We start from the raw sequence: 23,151 nt of genomic DNA on the forward strand, positions 1-23,151 counted from the left end.
TCTTTAAAGCAAAAGTAGATGAATTTTGTTTCTTGACCATTTATTCAGTCTATGTCTTTTGATTGGAGAATTGAGGCTATTGAAATTAAGATGTATGTGTTACTGTTCATCGTGTTGTTGATTTTTGGTGTTGGGTTCTCAGTGGTACTTCATATCTTGGTAATTATGGTTTCATACTACTTTCCACAGTCTCTTTTCTGTGCTCACGCCTCTTTTTAGACTGAATTATTACTTTCTCTATTTTCTTTAGATTTGTTGTTTGGATATAAAGTTTTTAAATCTGTTTCTTTATGGATCGTTTCTTTCATCCTTCATTTTTGGTGGATTGATTTGCTGGATATGTTGCTGGACTTGAAATGTATTGCTCTAGGCTCTTCTGACTTTCAAAGTTCTCATTGAGAAATCAATTATTATTATGGGTTTTCCTTTATATGTAACTTGTTTTTTGTTTTGTCGTCGTTTGTTTTCTCTTCTATCCTTCAATAAACTTCCTGTTTTATAAATACTTAGTACTTTAAGTTTGATATGCTTTAGGTATTTTCTTTTCTGATCTTGTCTATTTAGTGTTTTGTGTGCTTCTTGTACTATATGGATGTGTCTGTTCTTACTTTGGGCAAGTTTTCTTCTATGATCTTTTGAAGACTCCCATGTCATTGGCTGGGGAGTCTTCTCCCTTATCTCTGTATATAATCTGAAGGGTTTGTTTGTTTTCTTTTTAGAGTATCCCACATTTCCTCTATGTTGCTTTTCTGTGTTTTTTTTTAAAAAAATATTTCTTGCTCATTTGGTCTAAATCCGCTACTTTCTCTTCAAGTATTGATATTCTATCTCCTACTGGAGTCCTTCCACATGTAAACCTTTTTTTTTAATTATTATTTTTCTAGTTGAATTTTTCAGGTTTCAATTCTATCTTTTTTCAGCTTTATTCAACTGACTACCATTTCTTTCCATCTATTAAAATAAACTTTTAAATACTTCCATGTTAGGAATGGAGAGAGTGGTCCACAGTTAAGAGTGCATACAGTTCTTGCAGAAGACCTGAGTTCAGTTCCAGTCACCTGCCTATAACTCCATCTAGAGGGCATGTGACACTCTCTTCTGACCTCCACGGGCTTTTGTATTCATGGGCCCTATAATACACATAATTAGAAACAAAACCGTTAAGTACACACACACACCTTAGTCCTTATCTATTTTTTTTTCTGCCAGTACTTCCAGGTGACTTGTAATAATTCAGGAGACATGGAGTGTATCTCAGTGGTAGAGCACATTTGATGCCCTAGTCCTGAAATTGTTGGGTTATTTAAGTACTGACTTACAGAGTTTGCCTCCAACATGGAGTGTTTCATCTCACTTTGAAGGAAATAGCTATCAACAGGTGTCAGGGCAGCCCTCGGACAATGTTGGGGTCCTGCTGTATCATATCACTCTTTCTGTCTTATTCCCTTGAGACAGGTTTTTCTCAGAACTGGAGCTAGCCTGGCATCCAGAAAACCCCAAGAATCATTCTTTATCCACTCTTCTGAGCACCAGGGTTCCAGGCATGGGAGGCCACACGCATGGGAAGTCTCATGCTTACACAGCAAGTGCTATTACAAAGTAATCTATCTCTCCAACCCTTAGTTCATTTTATAGCACACAATTAGGCACTATTCATTGCATTCACAGGGTTTAATTCCAAAGCATTTTTATGCTCTTCAAAGGAGACTTCAAGCATGCTTAATATTCACTCATTTCTCCATCTGTTGCTTCCAAACACAAAACTGCTCCATTTTCTGTGGATTTACCCATTCTTGCTTCATACAAACAGAACCGTATTATATTTAACACTTATATATGACTTTTTTCTTAGCATAATATTTTGAAGATTTATCTACAATGTAGATAAATTGTTTTTTGATTTATACATTTATTTGGTGGACAATTGAATATTTTATTTTCTATTTTTTGAATATATACCATAAAGTAGAATAGAAAATAATTGTTGAATCAAATAGCAATTTTCTTTTTTTCTTTGTTTTTCTTTTGGTTTGTTTGTGTGTTTTTTGAGACAGAATCTTACCATGTTGCTCAGCCTGGCTTTGAATTTATGACTATCATGCCTTTTATAAAAATATGGGCTTATAAGAATGTGCCACCACTTCTGGCTTTAGTAATTCTGTATTTAGTTATTTTAAGCACTACTGAGCTGATTTCAAACTATTTGTTGTAGCATATTCATTGCTAATAGTAATTATCAATTATTTAAAATAATTATTAATTCCATAAAATGATATATTATCAGATGGGATAATATTATTTATATATATATATATGTATTCCTGCTTTTTCATAAAATAAATATAAATTAAACATGGTATGATAATTTTTAAAAATCTCTTTAACTCTTAATTGGTTTTATATTTTTAACATTTCTATTTATATAATATAATTTCATTTTTATCTGCACATAAATCTAATAATTCCCATTCTTGTTATAGACACTAAAGAGATTTGTACGTCAACAAATATATAGGAGTTTTGATAAGTAAGAATGGTTTGAAATAATCAAATAGCTGATGACTGCATGCTTAATGATACCAAGAAATTCAGTTAAATAGTTGTACTTTTATAAGTTGGATGACTTGTCTCACAGCAAATCCAAAAGTCAACTCTTAATTTAATGCAAGTGTCAATGTGGGCTTAGCAATCAAATGTTTAGATGGTCAACATTAGATTAGATTAGAAAACATTAGGGACAATAAATAAGCATTTAGAGAAACATGTAGGAGAGTATTTGTGACCTTTTGGAAGTAAAGATTTTTATATTGAGCATTTAATATGAACTAAAACTTGTTAAGGTGAACTGTAATGAACTTCTATTCACTGGAAGATACCATTAAATGAATTTTAAAAAGTACCTTAAAATGCAAAATGGTATTCCTAGTGTATATATCTAGAAAAGAATTAATATCCATAACTTAATTACTATGAATGAATTAAAAAGCCACAATCAAATCTGTATAAAAGAGAAAAATACTTATCTAGGTTTCATGAAAGAGGGCATCAAGATTTCAAATGTATATGTGAATATCAATTTGATTTTTTTCCAACTACTTCTGTGGGAAGCTTGCAGCCTTGTAGATCTTTCCTGTGGAAAGTGCAGTAACACTCCAGTTCTTCATCTACAGCTCACAAATTTTGAAATGCCATATTTTAATTGTTTATAAGTTCAAAGTATTTTCTAACTCCTCTTGTAATTTTCTCTGAAATGACTATTTATGTTTGAAAGAAAAAATGCTTTATCATACTTATTTAAAGTATAATAGGAAAGAATTGATTTAACACAATTGCTATAGATATACCTGAGATTTTGCTGTGGAAAAGAAAGATTGGTTTTAGCTGCATTTGGAGGCTGGGAACGTGAGAATTAGCACCTAAGAGCAGAGTGGGATCACTTGGGGGGAGAATACTAAGAGCAAACATCACAGATAAGGGAGAGTAGCTAAGCTGACATAGTAGGATTCTGGCTAAAGACAGTTCCAGATGGTGAGACATCACTTTGAGAACAGTGGAGGATGAATGAGCAAGGGAGGGTGATAAGATGCTTGGGGCAGAAGGGTTCCTGCCAGACTGACTCAGCAGCGGTGTAAATCTAATACCAGATTTATGAAATACACAATGAGTCTATGAGAAAATTCAGGAGGCTGTCTGAAATCCAGTCAAGCAGATAATCTTTATCAGATGTATGTTTTTTAAGTTTACTTGAGGATTTTCCAAACAACCCTCTGATATTACTTTCCCACTTAATTGTGCTGAGGTCATAGAAAAGGATTTGCTTTATTTTCATATTTCGAAGGCTGACAAGCATGTGAAAATGTGTTGAACAACTCAGCACATGATTTGTGAGTATAGGTATTAACAGGAGTTTGTGTTCATGTGTATCTAGGCACACATCTATGGAAGAGTGTGAATGAACATGCGTGCACCTGTATGTGTACACATGTATGTGGAGGTTAAAGGTCAACTTGAGTATCCTTCCTCAGGAGCCAGCTCCCCCTCTGCCCTCATTTTCCTTCCTTCCTCCCTCCCTCCCTCCCTCCCTCCCTCCCTTCCTTCCTTCCTTCCTTCCTTCTTTCTTTCTTTCAAGAAAAAATACTTAATTGGGCTTATAGTTCCAAAGACTTCGAGTCTGTGATGGCTGAGCAAAGTGATGGCAGCAAGAACAGCTAAGAGTTCATATCTCAAACCACAAATGGGAGGCAGATGGCACACTAAAATGGAATAAATCTTTTGAAACCTTAATCCTGCTCCCAGGGACACACCTCCCTAATGCTTCCCAAGCAGCTCTACCACCTAAGGACAAGTATTCAAATATATTAGCTGATGGTGGCCATTCTCTTTCAGAGCTTCACAGGCCATTTCATCCTGTTAGGCTCTAGTATCATGGAAACCAGTATGATTTTGTTTAGGTTCCTTGGCTACTTTGTCTTTGTTATTCTTGCTATTAAAACTCCTCCACTCTCACATTTGGGCCTACATCTCCTTTTTATGTCTAGTGGTGTTTTGTTTTATAAATTAGGTGCTTTTCCAATACTTGACATATAAATTTCCAAATCATTCTGATTTTCTTCAAATAGCTTTGAATATGTTTTACTTGTTAACCTTGAAAATCGGATGGGTTACTGTATTAGTAGTAGTTTTCCTTATTCCTTATTGGCCTGTCACTTTTTCTATTGGGGTGTACTCATGTTGTTTAAAAAGAAAAAGAAAAGAAAAGAAAGGGGTTTATATTATTTAAATACAAACAGTATATTCCTAATACATTGTTTTTCCAAAGGCAATAATCAGGATAAAATTAGTTGGCTTAGGCCATTTTCACTTATGATAAAAGAACAAAAACATGGTTCCATTAAATTGACAAATAATGCTTGCCTGTGCTGGATTCCTTTTATTTTTTCACGTCACACCTCTGGCAGTGAGATGAGCAGACAGTAGAGGACAGTTATGCTCCTACCACTCAGGTCCAGGTTTAATTATTAGACATGCAACAGAAACCCCAGGCTGTCTACTTGTCCTAGGTTCACATCTGAGTTTGCTGTATATCACTTTTGCCGCATGAATAAGGAAATGAACATAGATTGTGCATAGGTAGGCCAACCACTAGATGCTACCAACAGTAAAACAAAGTAAACTTTGTTTCTATATTTAAGTGCGGATGAGCTATTTTTCTTTTATATTTATCTATTTTACATCCTGACTCTAGTTTCCCCTCCCTTTTCTTCTCCCAGTCTGTCCCCCCAGATCTCCTCTGCCCCCCACCATTCACTCATCTTCTGTTTCTATTTAGAAAATGGCAGGCCTCCCATGATATTAACAAAACATGGCATATCAAGTTGCAGTATGACTAGCCACATCCCCTTTTATTAAGGTTATGCAAGGAAACCCATTACGAGGAGTAGGGTCCCAAAATCCTGCAAAAGACTTAGAGACAGCCTGTGCTCCCACTGTTAGGAGTCCCACAGGAAGACCAAGCTACACAACTGTCACATATATGCAGAAGGCCTAGGTCAGTCCCACGCAGGCTCCCTGGTTGTTGGTTTCAGTCTCTGTGAGATCCTATGAGTCCAGGTTAGTTGATTCAATGGATTTTCTCATGATGTCCTTGACCCCTCTAACTCCTACAATCCTTCCTTTCCCTCTTCAGCATGATTTTTTGATCTCAGTCTAATGTTTGACTCTAGGCCTCTGCATCTGTTTCCATCAGTTGCTGGATGAAGCCTCTCTGATAACAATTGGGCTAGTCATCATCCTGTGAGTATAGCCAGTGCAGGCTATGTATCCCCTATTGTTAGTAGTTTTAGCTGGGATCATCCTTGTAGATTCCTGAGAGTTTTCCTATACCAGGTTTCTACCCAACCCCAAAATGTCCCCTTTCTGGTCATCTAGTTCAATATTCTTCTCCTGCAGCTCCAACCCCCTACTTGATCCCTTATATTTGCATCCCCACCAGCGTGCAGTCCACCCACAAAATCCATGTGTCCCCTTGAGCAATTTTTGTTACCTCACCTCACTTCACTGTGGCTGTGGACCTTTACTTAACATGTATAAGTAAGTATATACCATGTTTGACATTCTGGGTCTGGGTTTGTCTCACCTAGGATGAATTTTTCTTGTTCCATCCATTTACCTCAATATTTCATGATGTCATTTTTTATAACAGCTGATTAATACTCCATTGTCTAAATGTACAGTGTTTTCTTTATCCATTCTTTGGCTCAGTGTTGACAGAGGTTTCTGTCCCACCCAGTTCTTCAGTTGTTCAGCCCCAAGGGAATCACACAGGGGTCTACATTAGTTATAAACTGATTGGCCTAGTTTCTCAGGCTTCTTATTTACTAACTCTTACATCTTAATTTAGCCCATTTCCATTAATCTGTGCATCAGATTAATCTGTGGCCTACCAGAAAAGTTTCAGCAATTCTGTCTCAGGCAGTGGTGGCTCCATGGATCCTCTCTAACTCAGCCTTCCTCCTCCCATGATATATGCCAAGTCAGTTTCTTTATTCATTAACCAATAAAAGCAATACGTAGACAGAAGGACCTTCTACACCATCCCCCCTTTTCTGTTGAAATAAAAAGGAAGGCTTTAACTTTAACATAGTAAAATTGCATATAACAAAACAGTTATCAAGCAAGAATTACAGTTACAATATTTATATCAACTTTATCTTTTCTCATAACTAAGGAAAAGTATATATCTATTCTTCAACTCCATCGAAGACTCCAGAAGGATATAATATTAATTAAATAAACAGGAAATGCATTGCAAGCAACTTACAAAATTCTAGAATTACCAGAGACATCTTACTACCTGGACAGTCACCCAAAGTTCTTCCATACTGTTGGAGCATCCATCTTCAGTCTACAGGCTCAGAGTATCCACCAGACTTTTCCATGAAGCAGGAAATTTCAAAGACAGTTCTGCCTATACTGGCAGTTTGTCATTCACATTTTTCTCTGTCCTATAGAATGTCTAGCAGACTCTTTTCATGAAGCAGGAATCCCAGAGGATCATCTCACCTTTAGGCAAGTTTATTAGTCATTTTTCTGCAAATCCTGCATGTCCAGTTTATCAAGCAGTCTAGGCAAGAGCAGTTTCTTGCCAACGGTCAAGCAACTCCAGAAGGAGTCTCTTCAATGCCCATCACCCTCTTGAAGTAGCTTGGTGCTGCCAGGAGCAGACATGCCTCATTGTCATGAAAAGTCTTAAGTTTTTAAACATTTTAAATGCCATATTCATAAGGTCTATGAAAGATTTAAAGAATACCTATCTAACTGAAAAATATCTCTATACATCTAGAAAAATCTAACTAATATGACTACAAGCTTGACTATTATAGATGGTTATCTATTAACTTATATTTCTTAATTATACATTACATTTTTAAAATAAACTACACAATCACAATACCTTAATCAAGAGCAGAAATATACATATAACAAGATTGACCTTAAATTTGTATCAATAAACCAAGAACAATCTATACCAATGCATATCTTTAAAGTATATCCCCCTTTAAATGTAAATAAGCATTTACAAACAATATTTGGGAATATGAATGTAGTTTTGTCCAAACTTCTTCCTGATGTTTACTGGGCAAAGTGATTTTGGGGGGTGTTTATGGTGACCTCTCAGGGGATTGTGGTCTATCAAACCATATTAGCCATGAATGAATCCACAGGTTCTTATCATCTGTGGAAACAAAAGAAGAACCTCTTTTCTAAAGCAACATATCCTTAGACCAAAATTCTGAAGTCAAGATACTTTTATGATATACATGCTTGTTTAACTTAGCAGCCCTTACAATGAAATATCTTTCTGTACTTAGCTCCTTCAGAGTCAAAAAATTCAAAGAAAACACAATAATATACATAATCCAGACTCTCTACATATAGTCCATCTTTACATGGTTTATTTTTCTTACTCCTTTTAATCTATGACTGTCTGTACTATGTTTCTTTAAAGACTTTTTTTTACAAAAACGATTTACTTCCTTTACTACTCTCTATACTCTTTTTTCTTCTCTCTCCCAAGCCTATATACATTTATCTAGCACTGTGACCCATCTAGAAGTCTTTTATGTCTGAATCTGTTTTTATTGTGTATCTGTAAGTCTTCTCTGACCACGATGGGTCCTTAAAATGCTAAATATTACTTAAAAGCTTTAGCTGCATCATTGCTAGGGGCAGTACAGTTTTGCCTGCTTGCTCTGCCCAGTTGAGCATGGCAGAGCCACTCACTGCCTCTGAGAGCTAGGCACATCGCCACTTCCAGGCACACAGCTGGTCCAAGTTGCTGCAGTATGCTGCTCACAAACCCCATCCAAATATTTGGTCTCCTAGAATTGCCAGAGGTCGTGCTGGCAGCATGGCCCAGAAAGCAGGCATTTCAAAATGGAGTGGCTTTTTTCCTTCTAGCAGTGAATCAGGAAAATCTCTCTTAAAGGAGCTGCAGCACACCACCAGCAAAATGCTGGCTACCAAGAAGCCATGGTTAACTCTGTTTTTTGTGTGTGTGTGTGTGTGTGTGTGTGTGTGTGTGTGTGTGTCTAAAATTACTTTTTAAGCTTTCTCACGTTTTAAGTGGATTTTAGTTAGCCACATTGGCGCCAGTTTGTTGGAGAAGAGGCCGCTTATTTGTTCCCGGCTGCTCAGCCCTGAAATAATCACACAGAGGTCTACATTCATTACAAACTGATTGGCCCATTAACTCAGGTTTCTTATTAACTAATTTTTATAACTTACATTAGCCAATAATTCTTGTCTATGTTAGTCATGTGGCTTGGTGCTTTTTTTTGGAGAGGCAGTCACATATTGCTTTCTCTGTGGCTGGGTCACAACTGCAGAATGTGCTTCTCTCTTCCTAGCATTCTTGTTGCCCTGACTCTACTTCCTGCCTGGCTACTGGCCAATCAGCATTTTATTAAAAATAATACAAGCGACAGTTCAGGAATGTCTAGGATGTTTTCAAGTTCTGACTATTATGAATAAAGCTGCTATGAACATAGTTGAACAAATGTCCTTGAGATAGGATGTAGTGTCTTTTTGATATGTACCCAACAATGGTGTAGCTGGATCTTGAGGTAGATTGATTCTCAATTTTCTGAGAAAACATCTTATTGATTTCCAAAGAGGATCTATAAATTTGCACTCCCACCAGTAATAGAAGAGTCTTCCTCTTGCTCCACATCTCCAGCATTAGCTGTTACTTGTGGTTTTGATCTTAACCATTCTGACAGGTGTAAGATGGAATCTCAGAATATTTTTGATTTGCATTTCCCTGATGGCTAAGGATGTTGAACAGTTCTTTAAATGTTTCTCACAATTTGAGATTCTTATGTTGGGGATTCTCTGTTTAGATATGTACCCCATTATTAATTAGATTTTTTCCTGTCTGGTTTCTTGAGTTCATTATATATTTTGGAACTCAGCCTTCTGTCAGGTGTGGGGTTGGTGAAGATCTTATCCCATCTGTACACTCCTGTTTTGTCCTATTGACAGTGTCATTTGCCTTGTAGAAGCATTTCAGTTTCATGAGGTTCCATTTATTAATTGTTAATCATAGTGTCTGTGCTATCAGTGTTCTTTTTAGGAAGTAGTCTCCTGTGCCCAGTGTTCAAGGCTAGTTCATGTTTTCTCTTCCAATCAAGTTCAGTGTATATGGATTTAGGTTGAGGTCTTTGATTCTCTTGGACTTGACTTTTATACAGGGTGATATATATGGATCATTTACATTCTTCTACATACAGACATACAGTTATAAAAGCACCATCTGTTAAAGATTCCCTCCTTTTTCATTGTTCAATTTTAACTTCTTTGTCAAAAAACAAGTGTTCATAAGTATGTGATTTATGTCTGGGTCTTTAGTTTGATTCCATTGATCCATATTTCTATTTTTATGCCAATTCCATGTTTTTTAAAAATTTCCTTAGCTCTGTATTAGAGCTTGAATTTAGGGATGTTGATACCTCTAGAGGTTCTTCTATTGTACAGGGCTGTTTTAGCTATTCTGCATTTTTTGATTTTCCATCTGAAATTGAGTATTGTTTTTTCAGAGTCTATAAAGAATTGTGTTTGGATTTTAATGGGGATTACACTTAATCTGTAGATTGCTTTTGGCCATTTTTACTGTTAATCCTGCCTATTCAGGAGCGTGGGAGATCTTTCTATTTTCTGATATCTTCTCCAATTTCTTTCTTCAAAGGCTTGAAGTTTTTGTCATAAGGCTCTTTCACTTGCTTGGTTAGTTATACCAAGATATTGTATATTAGCTGTGGCTATTTAGAAAGATGTTGTTTTCATGATTTCTTTTTCTGCCCATTTATAGTTTGTATATAGGAGGGCTACTGATTTTTTTTTCTTGTTTGTAGCCACTTTGCTGAGGGTGTTTATCAGCTGTAGGAGTTCCCCGGTAGAATTTTTGGGGTCACTTATGTATACTTTAATATCATCTGCAAATAATGATACTTTGACTTCTTTTTTTCCAGTTTGTATCCTCCTTGATCTCCTTTATTTGATGTATTGTTCTAGCTATAGATTCAAGTACCATATTGAATAGATATGGAGAGAGTGGACAGCCTGTCTTATTTCCGATTTTAGTGGGATTGCTTTGAGTTTCTTTCCATTTAATTTGATGTTGGCAACTGGCTTCTGTATATTGTTCTTATTATGTTTAGGTATGTTCCTTGTATCCCTATCTCTCTAAGATTTTTGTCATAAAGATATTGGATTTTATCAAAGACTTTTCAACATGCAATGAGATAATCACATGTATGTTTTTTTTGCTTCAGTATGTTTACATTGTGGATTTCGTGACAGATTTCCATAGTTTGACCCATCCCTGCCTTTCTGGTATGAAGTCCACTTGATCACAGTGGATGGTCTTTTTGATGTGTTCTTTGATTTGGTTTGCCAGTATGTTATTGAATGCTTTTGAATTTATGTTCATGAGGGTCTGTACTTTTTTTCTTTGTTGTGTCTTTGTATGGTTTGGGTATCAGGATAACTATAGCCTTATATAAATAACTTGGCAGTGTTCATTCTGTTTCTATTTTTTTTTTGGATAATTTGAAGAGTATTGGTTTTAGCTCTTCTTTGAAGATCTTGTAAAATTCTGTGCTAAAACCATATGGCCCTGGGCTTTTTTTTATTTCCTTAGGTGTTATAGGTATATTTGAATTGTTTATCTGATCTTGATTAATTTTGATAATTGGTATTTAACAAGAAATTTGTCTATTTCCTTTAGATTTTTTAATTTTGTGTAGTATTGGTTTTTGAAGTATGACCTCAGGATTCTTTGGTTTTCCTCAATGTCTGTTGTTCTGTCTCCTTTTATTTCTGATTTTCTTAACTTGGATATGCTGTCTCTGTCTTGGTTAATGTGGATGAAGGTTTGACTATCTTGTTGATTTTCTCAAAGAACTGACTTTTTGTTTCATTGGTTCTTTGTATTATTCTCTTTGTTTTTATTTTATTGATTTCAGCCCTCAGTTTGATCATCTTCTTCTGCCTACTCCTCTTGGGTGTGTTTACTTTTTGGTTCTAGAGCTTTCAGGTGTACTGTTAAGTCTATAGTATGAGATCTCTCCAATTCTGTATGCAGGTACTTAGTGCTGTGAATGCTGTGAATGTTCCTCTTAGCACCACTTTCATTATGTCCCATAACATTGGGTATGTTGTGCATTTGCTTTCATTGAATCTAGGGAGTCTTTAACATTTTTCTTTACTTCTTCCTTGACTCGGTGGTATTCAGTAGAGAGTTATTTAGTTTCCATGCATTTCTAGACTTTCTGTTGTTTCTCTTTTTATTGAAATCCAGCTTTAATCTGTGGTGATCTATAAGATACAGTGGTGTCTTAGTTAGGGTTTTTATTTCTGTGAAGAGCTACCATGACCATGGCAACTCTTATAACAGAAAACATTTAATTGTGGCAGCAACTTCCAATTTCAGAGGTTCAGTCCATTGTCATCGTGGTGAGAAACATGACACCATGCAGGCAGATACAGTACTGGAGGAGTAATTGAGAGTCCTAAACCTTTCAGGTAACAGGAAGTAAACTAACAGACTGGGCAGTATCCTGAGCACAGCAAACTTCAAAGCCTACCCCCACAGTTACACACTTCCTCTAACAAGGCCATACCTACTCCAGCAAAGTCATACTTCCTAATAGTGCCACTCCCTATGAGGGTCAATTACATTCAAACTACCACAAGGGGAGGTATTTCAATTTTCTTCTATCTGTTTAGACTTGCTTTCTGACCAAGTATGTGGTCAATTTTGGAGAATAATTCCATAAGGTGCTGAGAAGAAAGTGTGTTCATTTGTGTTGGAGTGAAATGTTCTATAGATATCTCTTAGGACCATCTGAGTCATAACTTCTGTTAGCTCCACTATTTCTGTTTAGTTTTTGTCTAGATGATCAGTCTTTTGGTAGAGTGGGATAGTGAAGTCTCCATTATCAGTGTATGAACATCAATGTGTGATTTAAAGTTTAGTAGTGTTTCTTTTACGAACATAATGCCCTTGTGTTTGGATCATATATATTGATAATTGAGATATAATGCTGGTAGGTTTTCCTTTTATTTGTATGAAGTATCCTTCCCTGTCTCTTGATTAATTTTGGTTAGAAGTCTATTTTGTTAGATATTAGAATAGCTAGTCCATCTTACTTCTTATTTCTAATTCTTTACTCTGTCTGGTAATGTCTGTCTTTGATGTTGAAGTATGTTTCTTGTATTCAGCAGATGGATTGATCTTGTTTTTGGATCGATTCTGTTAGTCTGTGTCTTTTTATTGGGGAATTGAGTCCTTTGATGCTAAGAGATATCAATTACCAAAGATTGTTAACTCTTGTTATTTTGTTGTAGTTGTTAATTGTGGTAGTTTGTGCATGTCAGGGTGTTTTCCTTCTTTTGGTTATGCTGGTATAAGATTATTTATTGCCTGTGTTTTGTGGATGTAATTAACTTCCTTGGATTGGAGGGTTTTTTATTATATTCTGTAGGAGTGGATTTTTGATAGATATTTTTTAATTTTGACTTTATCTTGACTATCGTGTTTTCTACATCTATGGTGAATTAAAATATTGCTGGGTTCAGTAGTCTGGGCTGGCATCTGTGGTCTCTTACAGTCTGTAGCACATCTGTGCAGGCCCCTCTGGCTTTTAGAGTCTCCACTGAGAAATTGGCTGTAATTCTAATAGGTCTGCCTTCACATGTTATTTGGCCATTTTCTCTTACAGATTTTAATAATCTTTTTTATTTTTTGTATGTTTAGTATTTTGACTGTTATGTAGTGAAGGCTCTTTCCTTTCTGGTCTAATTTATTTGGTGTTTTGTAAGCTTCTTGTACCTTCTTTAGGTTAGGAAATTTTTCTTCTATAATTTTAAAAAAATATTTTTGTGCCTTTGAGTTGGGAATCTTTTCTTTCTTCTATTCCTAATATTTTTTGGTTTGGTCTTTTCATAGTGTCCCAAATTTCCTGGATGTTTTGTGTCAGGAATGTTTTAGGTTTAACACTTTTCTTCACTGATATATCTATCAGTGATATATCCTCTCCCATGTCTCCAGTGCCTGAGACTCTGTCTTCTGTATATTGTAGTCTGACGGCAGTGCTTGCATCTGCAGCTCCTGTTTGCTTACCTTGATTTTCCATCTCCAGAATTCCCTTAGTTTCTGTTTTTTTATTGTTTTTATTTCCATTTTCAGGACTTGAACAGCTTTATTTATTTTCATCAAATGTTTGTTTGCTTTTCTTGTTTTCTTTCCATTGTTTGAGAGAATTATTGATTTTTTATTTTTATTGTCTTTTCTTTAGTTTCTTCAAGAGATTTATTCATTTCCTCTTTAAGGACCTCTATCATCTTCATGAAGTTGGTTTTAAGGTCATTTTCTTGTGCTTCAGCTGTGTTGGATTATCTAGAGCTTGATGTAATAGGATGACTGTGTTTTGGTCGTGATATATTGCCTTCATTATTATTGACTGTGTTCTTACACTGATGTTTAGACATCTGGGTTTGGAGTGATTCTAGATCTAGGTGCTAATTTCTGGATTTGCCTTTGTTGGATGGGTGTTTTCTTCTTTGGTTTCTGTTTTCTCTCTGGTCTTCTGACTGCCATGACCTCAGGTTGAGTAGATGGTCTCTACCTGCATTAGAGGCTAGACTTCTAGTGATCTGGATGGCCTCTGGTCAGGCAGGATGTTTCTGCCTAAGTTGGGTGCTGAAGTTCTGGCAATGTGCATTGCCTCTGATCTGGATAGCGAGCGGTCCTATGGGTTTAGAGTGCTGGCCTGACTTCTGTTGGGGTAGGAGGCTTTTGCCTGGTTACCAAGGAGTTGGCCTGGTCTTTGAGGCCCAGGATGCTGGTCTTATCTCTGGTTTTCAGGAGTTTGGTTTGTCTTCTGATGGGGCACATCTGCAGAGATGTAGACCAGAACATGGTGATGAAGAGAAGAGGGAGAACTGGAGTTATGCTAGGCAAGCACTGGTGGCTGGGCAGGGACTTAATTGCGTTTCAGGATGCAGTCCTGGCCTCTGGTGGAAGAGGATACTTCAGCCATAACAGTAGGCTGGGATAAGGTGACAAGGAGAGGAGGGGTCACTTGGGTGCTTGGGGTTATGCTGGGTGGGCTCCGGCATGGAAAGGTTATTCATGCTCTTAATGGTGGTATTTATAGAATTCTTTCTCATCTGGGTATATGATTCCTTGGAGCATCTTTTATAATTCTGATCTAGTGGCCATCAGTTCCCTTGGTTTTTCCTTTTTCTGGAAGGTCCTTATTTCTCCTTTCACTGTGAAGCAAAACCTTGTTGGGTACAAAAATTTTTGTTGCAATTATTTTCTTTTGGAACCCGAAATACATGACTCCATGTCCTCCTGGTATTTGGAATTTTTCTGAGAAATCTACCAGTAATCTAATGTATTTGCCTTTATTTGTTACCCTCTTGCAGATTGTCATGTGCCCTTTTTTGTCCTGTACTTTAACAACTTAAGTATAATATGCCATGGTATCTATGGTCATGTGTATTTGAAGTTCTTGTTATACTAGGGTATCCATTGTCTTCCCCAAAATTTGGAAAGTTTTATGCTATTATCCTTTTCATAGTGGCCCCAACCTGTAATTCTCCCTCTGGGATGCCAATGATCTGAATATTTACATTTTAAGGGCGTCTCAAGTTTTTGTATTTTCTCTTCAAGAATTTTTTATTTCTCTTTTGTTCTTTGTGACAGTAACAACTCAAAAGATCTGTCTTCAATCTCTCTTTTTTTTTTTTCTCTTCTGTTTGACCTGATCTGTTGCTGGCACTGCAAAGTTTCCATCTGACCCTGAGATCTTTTCATCCCCTCCCCGACTTCTTTCCTGCCTCTTTCAGATCCTGTGCAGCCATCCTTATTTCAGTTAACTGTTGGTGTTTTCTTCATTTTATCCCTCATACTTCTGTGTTGAGAATTATGTTTTGTTGGGATTATTATCTTTTTTGATACTATGTGATGGTATTCTTATGTGACTTTCTCTTAATAATGCCTTTGGAGGCATCAGTTCTGAGTTTGACTTATAGCAGATTCTCTCATAATCTCCAGGGCTAATCTTCCACCATGTTTTTTTCCTTGCATCGCCCTGACTTACTATAGAGACAGGACTTTCTGGGACTATGCTGATGGGCCAGTGAGCCCCAGGGATCTTCATGTTGCTGCCTCCCCAGCACAAGAGTTACAAGCACACATAACAGTTCACAGCTTTTTACACTCCTTACATGGGTGTGAGTAATAGAACTCAGATCCTCTTGATTGTACAGCAAATACTGTACAGACTAAGATATCTCCCTTTCCCCTGATACATGATATTTAAAAATGTAACTAGCATGCAAAGTATTAGCTATCATTATGATATTTTCAAACATAAATTGTTTTTATTGATCCTGGTTCCTTTCTCCTCCTTCTACTCTTATCACCTGTTGGACCCTTCCACCTCTCCTTTGCCCTAGCTTCCTTTGCAAGTTCAAGTCACATAAGTCCTTGTTTTAGTTTGGGTTGTTATTGCTATGAAGAGACACCATGACCACAACAACTCTTAAAAAGAAAACGTTTAAGTGAGGTGATGGCTTACAGTTTAAAATGTTCATGACAGGGAGCATGGCAACATGCAGGCAGACATGGAATGGTACCATGGCTTTATCTTGCCCAGAAGGCAACAGGAAGTTGACTGAGACACTGATGTATCCTCAGTTTATGAAACTTTAAAACTGACCCCCACAGTGAAACACTTCCTCCAACAAAGCCATGCCTCCTAATAGAGCCATTCCCTATGAGATTATGGGGGCCAAAAGTCCACATTCCACTTTCTGTCCCCCATAAGCTTGCAACAATATCAGAATGCATAATGCATTTAGTCCAATTTCAAAAGTCTCCATAATCTATCACAATCTCAACAATGTTTAAAAGTCCAAAGTTACTTCTGAGACACATGACAATCATTTAAATAAAATCACCTGTTTAAAAAAAATTAAAATCAAAAAGCAGATTGTATACTTTTAACATAGAGTGGCACAGGATATACGTTACCATTCCAAAATTCAGGGAAGGAGCACAATGAGGAAATATTGAACGAAAGCAAAGTCGAAAACCAATTGAGCAAACTCTAAGCTCTGCATTTCTGTGTCTGATGTCAAAACATTCCCCACATCTCTAGTTAGCTTTGTTGACTGCAACATACTTCTTTCTCTTGGGCTTGTTCCACTCCCTGTTAGCAGCTCTTCTTGGCAGGTATCACGCAACTCTGGGATATCTAACATCTTGGTTAATTACAGAATTCCAACCATCCAATATCTGGGATCTATTCACAGTCTTTTCGACTCCTCCAAAGAGCTTGGGTTCCTTCTCTGGCTCTGTCCACTTCAGTATACACAACTCACTTTTTAGGCTCTGGCAGGCTCCACTCCACTTCTACTGGTGTTCTTGGTCATTCCACGGTACTGGCATTTCCAAAACACTGGGGTCTTCTGCTGCAACTAGACTGCTCTTTCACCAATAGCCTCTCATAGGCTCTCCTCAAGGTGCCAAGCCTCAACTTCTTTTCATAAGCCCTTCAGTCCTGGGCCTTCAGCTGCCACTGAGGCTGCACCTTCACCAATGGCCTTTCCTAGCCTCTCACAATGTCAAACCTCAGCTACTCTCTGTGACCCCTTCTGCCTTCGAAACTGGTACCACCTGGGTGGCACCCAGCATGAGGTGCAATCTTGGCCACCTCTGGTATGTAACTTCTCTGTGCTCTCAGGAAACACCTTCCAGAAGATTTCACCTCAGTGATACTAGTCTCTTCTTAGTCACTGCTAATTTCTTAGCTTCAGCCAATCAACATCAGTTATCGTATCAAAGCAAAATTTTGCTTTAGTTGTTCCAGTATTCTGTTAATCCCAGTTGATTCTACAACTACAGCAAACAAGAATCACAGGATCTTAATTCTTTTCTTCTGTCCTTAACTGTGAAACCAAAACCCGCCAGCTTTCTGTCTTTCACTGCTTAAACTTGGCTGATTTGAAACTAGCTTGCAGACCAGGCTGGACTTGAACTCACAGAGATCTGTCTGCCTCTACCTGCCTCTGGAGTGTTAAGATTAAAGGTGTGTGCCACCATTGCCTGAGGTCACGATTCTTTTTATTCCATTATTTAATCCTTTTGTCTCCTTGAACAGAGCATTTATCTCAGTTCCACTGTATGGTGCCCTTTTTGTCTTCAAATATTTTTCCTTGCTCAGCTTGCTCCTTTTATTATAAATCTTCATTAGAGTTACCACGAATATTTACAAGACAGAGTCTAAACTTGGCTGCTTTGAGAATTCTTCTGCCAACAGAATTAATCTGAAACTCTTCACTTTAGCCTCGGGCAGACTCTCCAGACAGAGGTAAAAGGCAGAGCCACTTCTTTCTCTAAAATATCACAAAAATGATTTCTAGGCAACATAGTGAAATTCATCTCTGAAAACTCTTGGGCCAGCTCCTGACATTTCAAATAATTATCAGCACCATTATCTTCCATGCTCCTACTAGTATGTTCCATTAAGCAGTGCTTAAAGCATTCTACTGCTTTTTAAAAAATATTTATTTATTATTTATTATGTATACAATATTCTGTCTGTGTGTATGCGTTCAGGCAAGAAGAGGGCACCAGACCCCATTACAGATGGTTGTGAGCCACCATGTGGTTGCTGGGAATTGAACTCAGGACCTTTGGAAGAGCAGGCAATGCTCTTAACTGCTGAGCCATCTCTCCAGCCCTTCTACTGCTTTCTTAACGCAAACTCCCAAAGTCCATCTCACTCCAAACAAAAACATGATCAGGCCTATCACAGTAATACTCCACTCCTGGTACCAACTTCTGCCTTAGTTTGGGTGTTTATTGCTATGATGATACACCATGACTACGGAAACTCTTCCAAAACAATATATATTTAATTGAGGCACTTTTAGCGGTTCATGGAGAGAAACGTAACAGCATACAGACATATACGGTTGCTGGCTACATCTTGCCAGGAAGGCAGCAGGAAATCTGCAGAGACACTGAGTAGTATCCTGAGCATAAGAAACCTCAAAGCCCATCCCTACAGGGACACACTTCCTCCAACAATTCCATATTCACTGCAACAAAGTCACACCTCCTAATAGTGCCACTGTCATGGGATTATGGGAGCCAATTACATTCAAACTACCGCAGTCCAATTACCCTCTCTCCTTTCCTCGGCACTTTTCTCCCTCTTGTCTCTGTTTTTCATTTTTTGCCCTATACATACTTAGACCCCCCCTACACACACCCTACATACACATAGGAGTTCTTTAGCTGATTATGATGACATATGCCTATAATCCCAGCACTCAAGAGGTCAAGGCAAAATTTTGACTTTAAAGCCATCTTAGGCTACACACAGGGTCAGTCTTTCAACACACATGCACACATGTATACACACACACACATGCGTGCACACACACACACATAGGTATGTTTATTGTAATGAAGTTCATTGAAGTTCATAGTACATAATAAAAGATACCTCATAAAAATCTATTTGAATGCTGAAAATGTAATTGAATTCATGTAATTACTATATTTTTGATTTTATCTTAATGTTTTCTACTCTTCCATTGTCTTTGTTGATTATTTTACTATAACCTTCCTTAACTTACACATTTTATGTAATTATTAATTATTTGAATTTTTCATAGGATGAATCTTCAAGATGAATTGGATGAGCTTAAAGTACATATGTCTATTGATAAAACAACAATACAAGAATTGAAGAGGTGCATGGCAGAGAAAAGAGAAGGTAAGTTTTTAATTAAAATAAATCTTTAGCATTATTAAATTCTCTAGTTTTTGTTTCAATTTAAGGATATTACTTAGTTTCTCCATTTTTGCACCGTGTTATTTATTTATAACACACTAAATTTTTATGTTTCATGAGAAAATCAAATACAGTGAACTCCTAAATATCTCACTTCGAACAGGCTCACAATTTCTTACAACTTTTCCGTGGGATTTGGGAGATGGCTGAGCTGCTAAAGCTGTGGCTGCACAGGCCTGTGAGCTGAGTTCAACCCCGGAACCCTTGTCTAGGAGGGGGAGAACACTGCCTCTAGGACCATGACCCTTCTGGCTTCTCTCTCTTTCTCTTAATATAAAATTGTGAAGTCATGTTTGATAATTATAAAAATAACAAAAATTGACTATTTTTATTGTTCATTCATGAAATTTCCCTTGTTAGACTTGCTCACAATTTTATCATTGATTTAACAGTGATTCATTCATGTTTTCTTTTGCTATTACAAGATTTTGAAGGTACTTAGTTCTTTCTAGCGTTATGGGACCACAATCCTAAACCTAGAGGGAAGCTTTGTTCATTCATTAAGTGTGTGACCACTGTGACCACTTGTCTCATGATAGGAGATGTGTCATGTTACCAATGCAAGTTGTTCCTATGGTAAAAGTGAAGACAATTATTTACTGTGCAACTTCAGTATCTTAGTAGAAGAAGCAAATCAGGCTAATATAAGATTCCTCCAGCTTCTGCCACTCAGCTGCTGTCACGACACCTATTGATTGTTTTCAATGAATTCTTTGTTTAGCTTTTTCCCAGTTGTTATTACTGACTCAGTCTTAAATATGGTGTTAGTGATTTACCAAAGCCAGATTTAACATTTCTACTTTATACGTTTAGTTTTCACCAAAATATGAGTTTACCCCTTCATTGACTTCTGAGACATGGTTTTTTGTTTTCAGTTTTCTTCTCTTGCCAGGAACTTTTCTCTCTCTTCGATTGAAACATATTCCCACTTCTTTCTTAACAATTGGGACCCTGAATAATCTTCTTGTTTTATTGTTAAAAGTAACTATATTGTTTTGAAAACAAAAACATACATAGATAAACAGTCAAGCAATCAGAAAGAACCAAATTAAGAAGAAAAGGAAAAACTTGTGAGTTAACAATTCCAAATCAATATCTTACATTGCACATCGGTTTCTTGCATATTGGTGCTTATTGTAGCATTGTGTACAGTAGCTGAGTTATGGAACCAACCTAAGTATCCAACATCAGAGGATTGGTGGACAAATGTGGTATATGTGCACAATGGAATTTTCAGCCTTAAGAATAAAGCTATGCTCTTTTCAGGAACATAGGAAAAATGAGATAACATTAAGTAAATTAGGCCTGCCTTAGGCAATATCATGTTTTTATTAATTTGTGGCTCTGTATTTTATATACGTGTGTTTGTGACGTGTAGATAGAAATAAAATTATCTGAGGGCTAAAGGGATTGACAGAAGCAGAAAGCAGCAACAACAGGAAGGATTTATGAAGGGACTATGCTGAGTATATATACCTAAAGAAGAACTTTTTAAAAATAAGAAAAACTGCTTGGCTACTCCCACAAGTTCTTACTTTGTCCTGTCTTGCTGTATCTATTTTTGTGCTGATTGACTGCTGTCTCTTGAAGGCCTACTCTTTTCTGAAGAGGAAATAGAGGCTGGTGGATGGGGGAAGGGAGGTGGAGGGGAACTAAGAGGAGTGGAGGGAGGGAAAGCTATGGTTGATGCATTGTATGAGAGAAGGATCTTTTCAATTAGAAAAAAAAAGGAGAAAAAATAAAGTAATGTGGTATAATTAAGAAATATATTCAAAAGTAGCAATCGAAAATAGTGAGTTATTTAATGAATAATTTGATTTGAAAGAAGTATCAGCGACATTGAGAATAAGTATACAGGCAAGATAAAACTATCATGTTCAATCTGATTGAGCTGAATTACTTATCCTATACACAAACTAAAATGAATAAATGTTATGTGCACTAAAATGTATCATGCAGAATTAGTATGTAATGAATTGAAATCACAGAAAAATATGTCTTCAGTTACTAAAATGAATGCAATTAGTTATTTTCTACTAAATTGTATTTTGTAGTATTTTTGTTTGTTTTAAATTGATTCACAGATCAAGAAATATAATCAGTAAAATATAGTTATCATTTATCAATAAAAATCCAAAGAATAGAAGAAGTAAGGTAAGTTTTAATATTAGCCATTAATATCCTTAGGATAGTGCAAAAATTGGCATGTCAATTCAAGAGTAAGGTTGTTTCATTTGGCTCAATGTAGTTTGCACTAACACTTTTCCATATTCTCTTTTGCATTTGGGGGAAATAAAATGTATTATGTCATTAAATAATGTAAAATACAGCCTATTGAATGCTAAATGACTATATTTATATTTAATAGCAAATTAATTTTGTAAAATGATAGCCCTAATTTAGGATGATTGGAGTTGTGTTTTGCTATTAAGTATTTCAAATAAAACTAGTGGAAATCAAATTAAAAATGGTAAATTATGTTCACAATTTATAAAAAATAATTTAATTATTAAAACAAACATGAAACTATTTTTTATGTTTGTTTTGTTAAATGTTAAAATGGAAAAAATCACAAAAAATATGATAGGTTTTAAAAATAATGTTACTATAATTAAATTGAGAATATAAAAGAATAATAAAGTAATTAACAGTAAAAAAAATTGCAGAATCATTTAGATTAATTATCCAATGGAATGTTGGGGCTTGGAAACTAATAACCCAAACTAATGACACTTTGACATGGGACAGAATCTTTCTGTGCAGTCCAGGATGACCTGGAATTCAGAATCTTTCTCCCCCAACCCCTGAGTCCTGAACACCCTGTACCCCAGCTATGCTGAGTAATTTGAAATAGGGGAAACTGGGGAGTCTTTCAGCCTCCTTAGAACCTGGTCATTTCTGACCTTCCTTTGTATGTTGCTATCAGGCTCAGGAAGCTGTGCAGATTACCTTATGTGACTTTGATCCCTCTCTAAAATCCCAGTAACCAAGGATTAACTCATAGAAAAACAGGCTTAAAGGTACTTGACAATTCTCTTTAAAGATACCTATTCTGGTGAGTCTTGGACATGGAAAGACAACCCTCAATGCTGCTGCAGTTTCTGTGTTCACCTCTGTTCCTGGCATGGTCTGTCCATCAGACTCACTCAGTTTCCCTAGAGGTCATTTTCTACCCCTAAAAAAGGTCTTCAATCCCTTGCTCCATCTCAATTTTCCTATTGCTGAGGATACTGCAGCCTGGACCATCTGGCACTTCTGCAATTTTCATAGTCTGTGTGGTATGCATTTTCCCCTACAAATTCCTATTTATTTCAGTGCACTTAGACTCCAAGAAAGCGGGAGAAAATCCCTTTACCACCATGGTAAACCAAGAAGATTAAAAGGAGATGAAACAAAAATAAAATCAAACTAATTTTAACAAATTATTTAAAAAGTTAATGTTTAAAAACAGAAAAAGAAAAATTTCTAAGTAAGAAGGAACAAAACCCAGAAGAATTTTAATGTTAGTAAAAGTTAAAGCATTTAAACCATATAAGTCTTGTAGAATAAAGCACACTTGTCAAGAGAGAGAAAGAGAAAGAGAGAGAAGAAATGTCATTTTCTTAACGAGGCCCTCTTGCCTACGTCTGTATATCCTGAGATGTTTGAACTGAAGTGGCAAAGAGTATATCCCTGTTTCACTCCAGAGTCTGAGCCTAGCTGTTTCAGTATA

General features: G+C 36.5%; 1 protein-coding gene across 4 annotated transcripts in view; it reads left to right on the plus strand.

Annotated features, from left to right (window-relative positions):
- Cntln (centlein) overlaps positions 1–23,151 on the plus strand; it is a 248,432-nt gene that overhangs the window by 148,444 nt on the left and 76,837 nt on the right. For all 4 annotated transcript variants that reach the window (XM_075945720.1, XM_075945719.1, XM_075945716.1 and 1 more), the window contains one exon: positions 19,261–19,361. In XM_075945720.1, the coding sequence (XP_075801835.1) occupies positions 19,261–19,361 (101 nt within the window). The remainder of the gene's footprint in view (positions 1–19,260; positions 19,362–23,151) is intronic.

Source organism: Microtus pennsylvanicus, chromosome 13 (assembly GCF_037038515.1).
Source record: "Microtus pennsylvanicus isolate mMicPen1 chromosome 13, mMicPen1.hap1, whole genome shotgun sequence".
NCBI lineage: Eukaryota > Metazoa > Chordata > Mammalia > Rodentia > Cricetidae > Microtus > Microtus pennsylvanicus.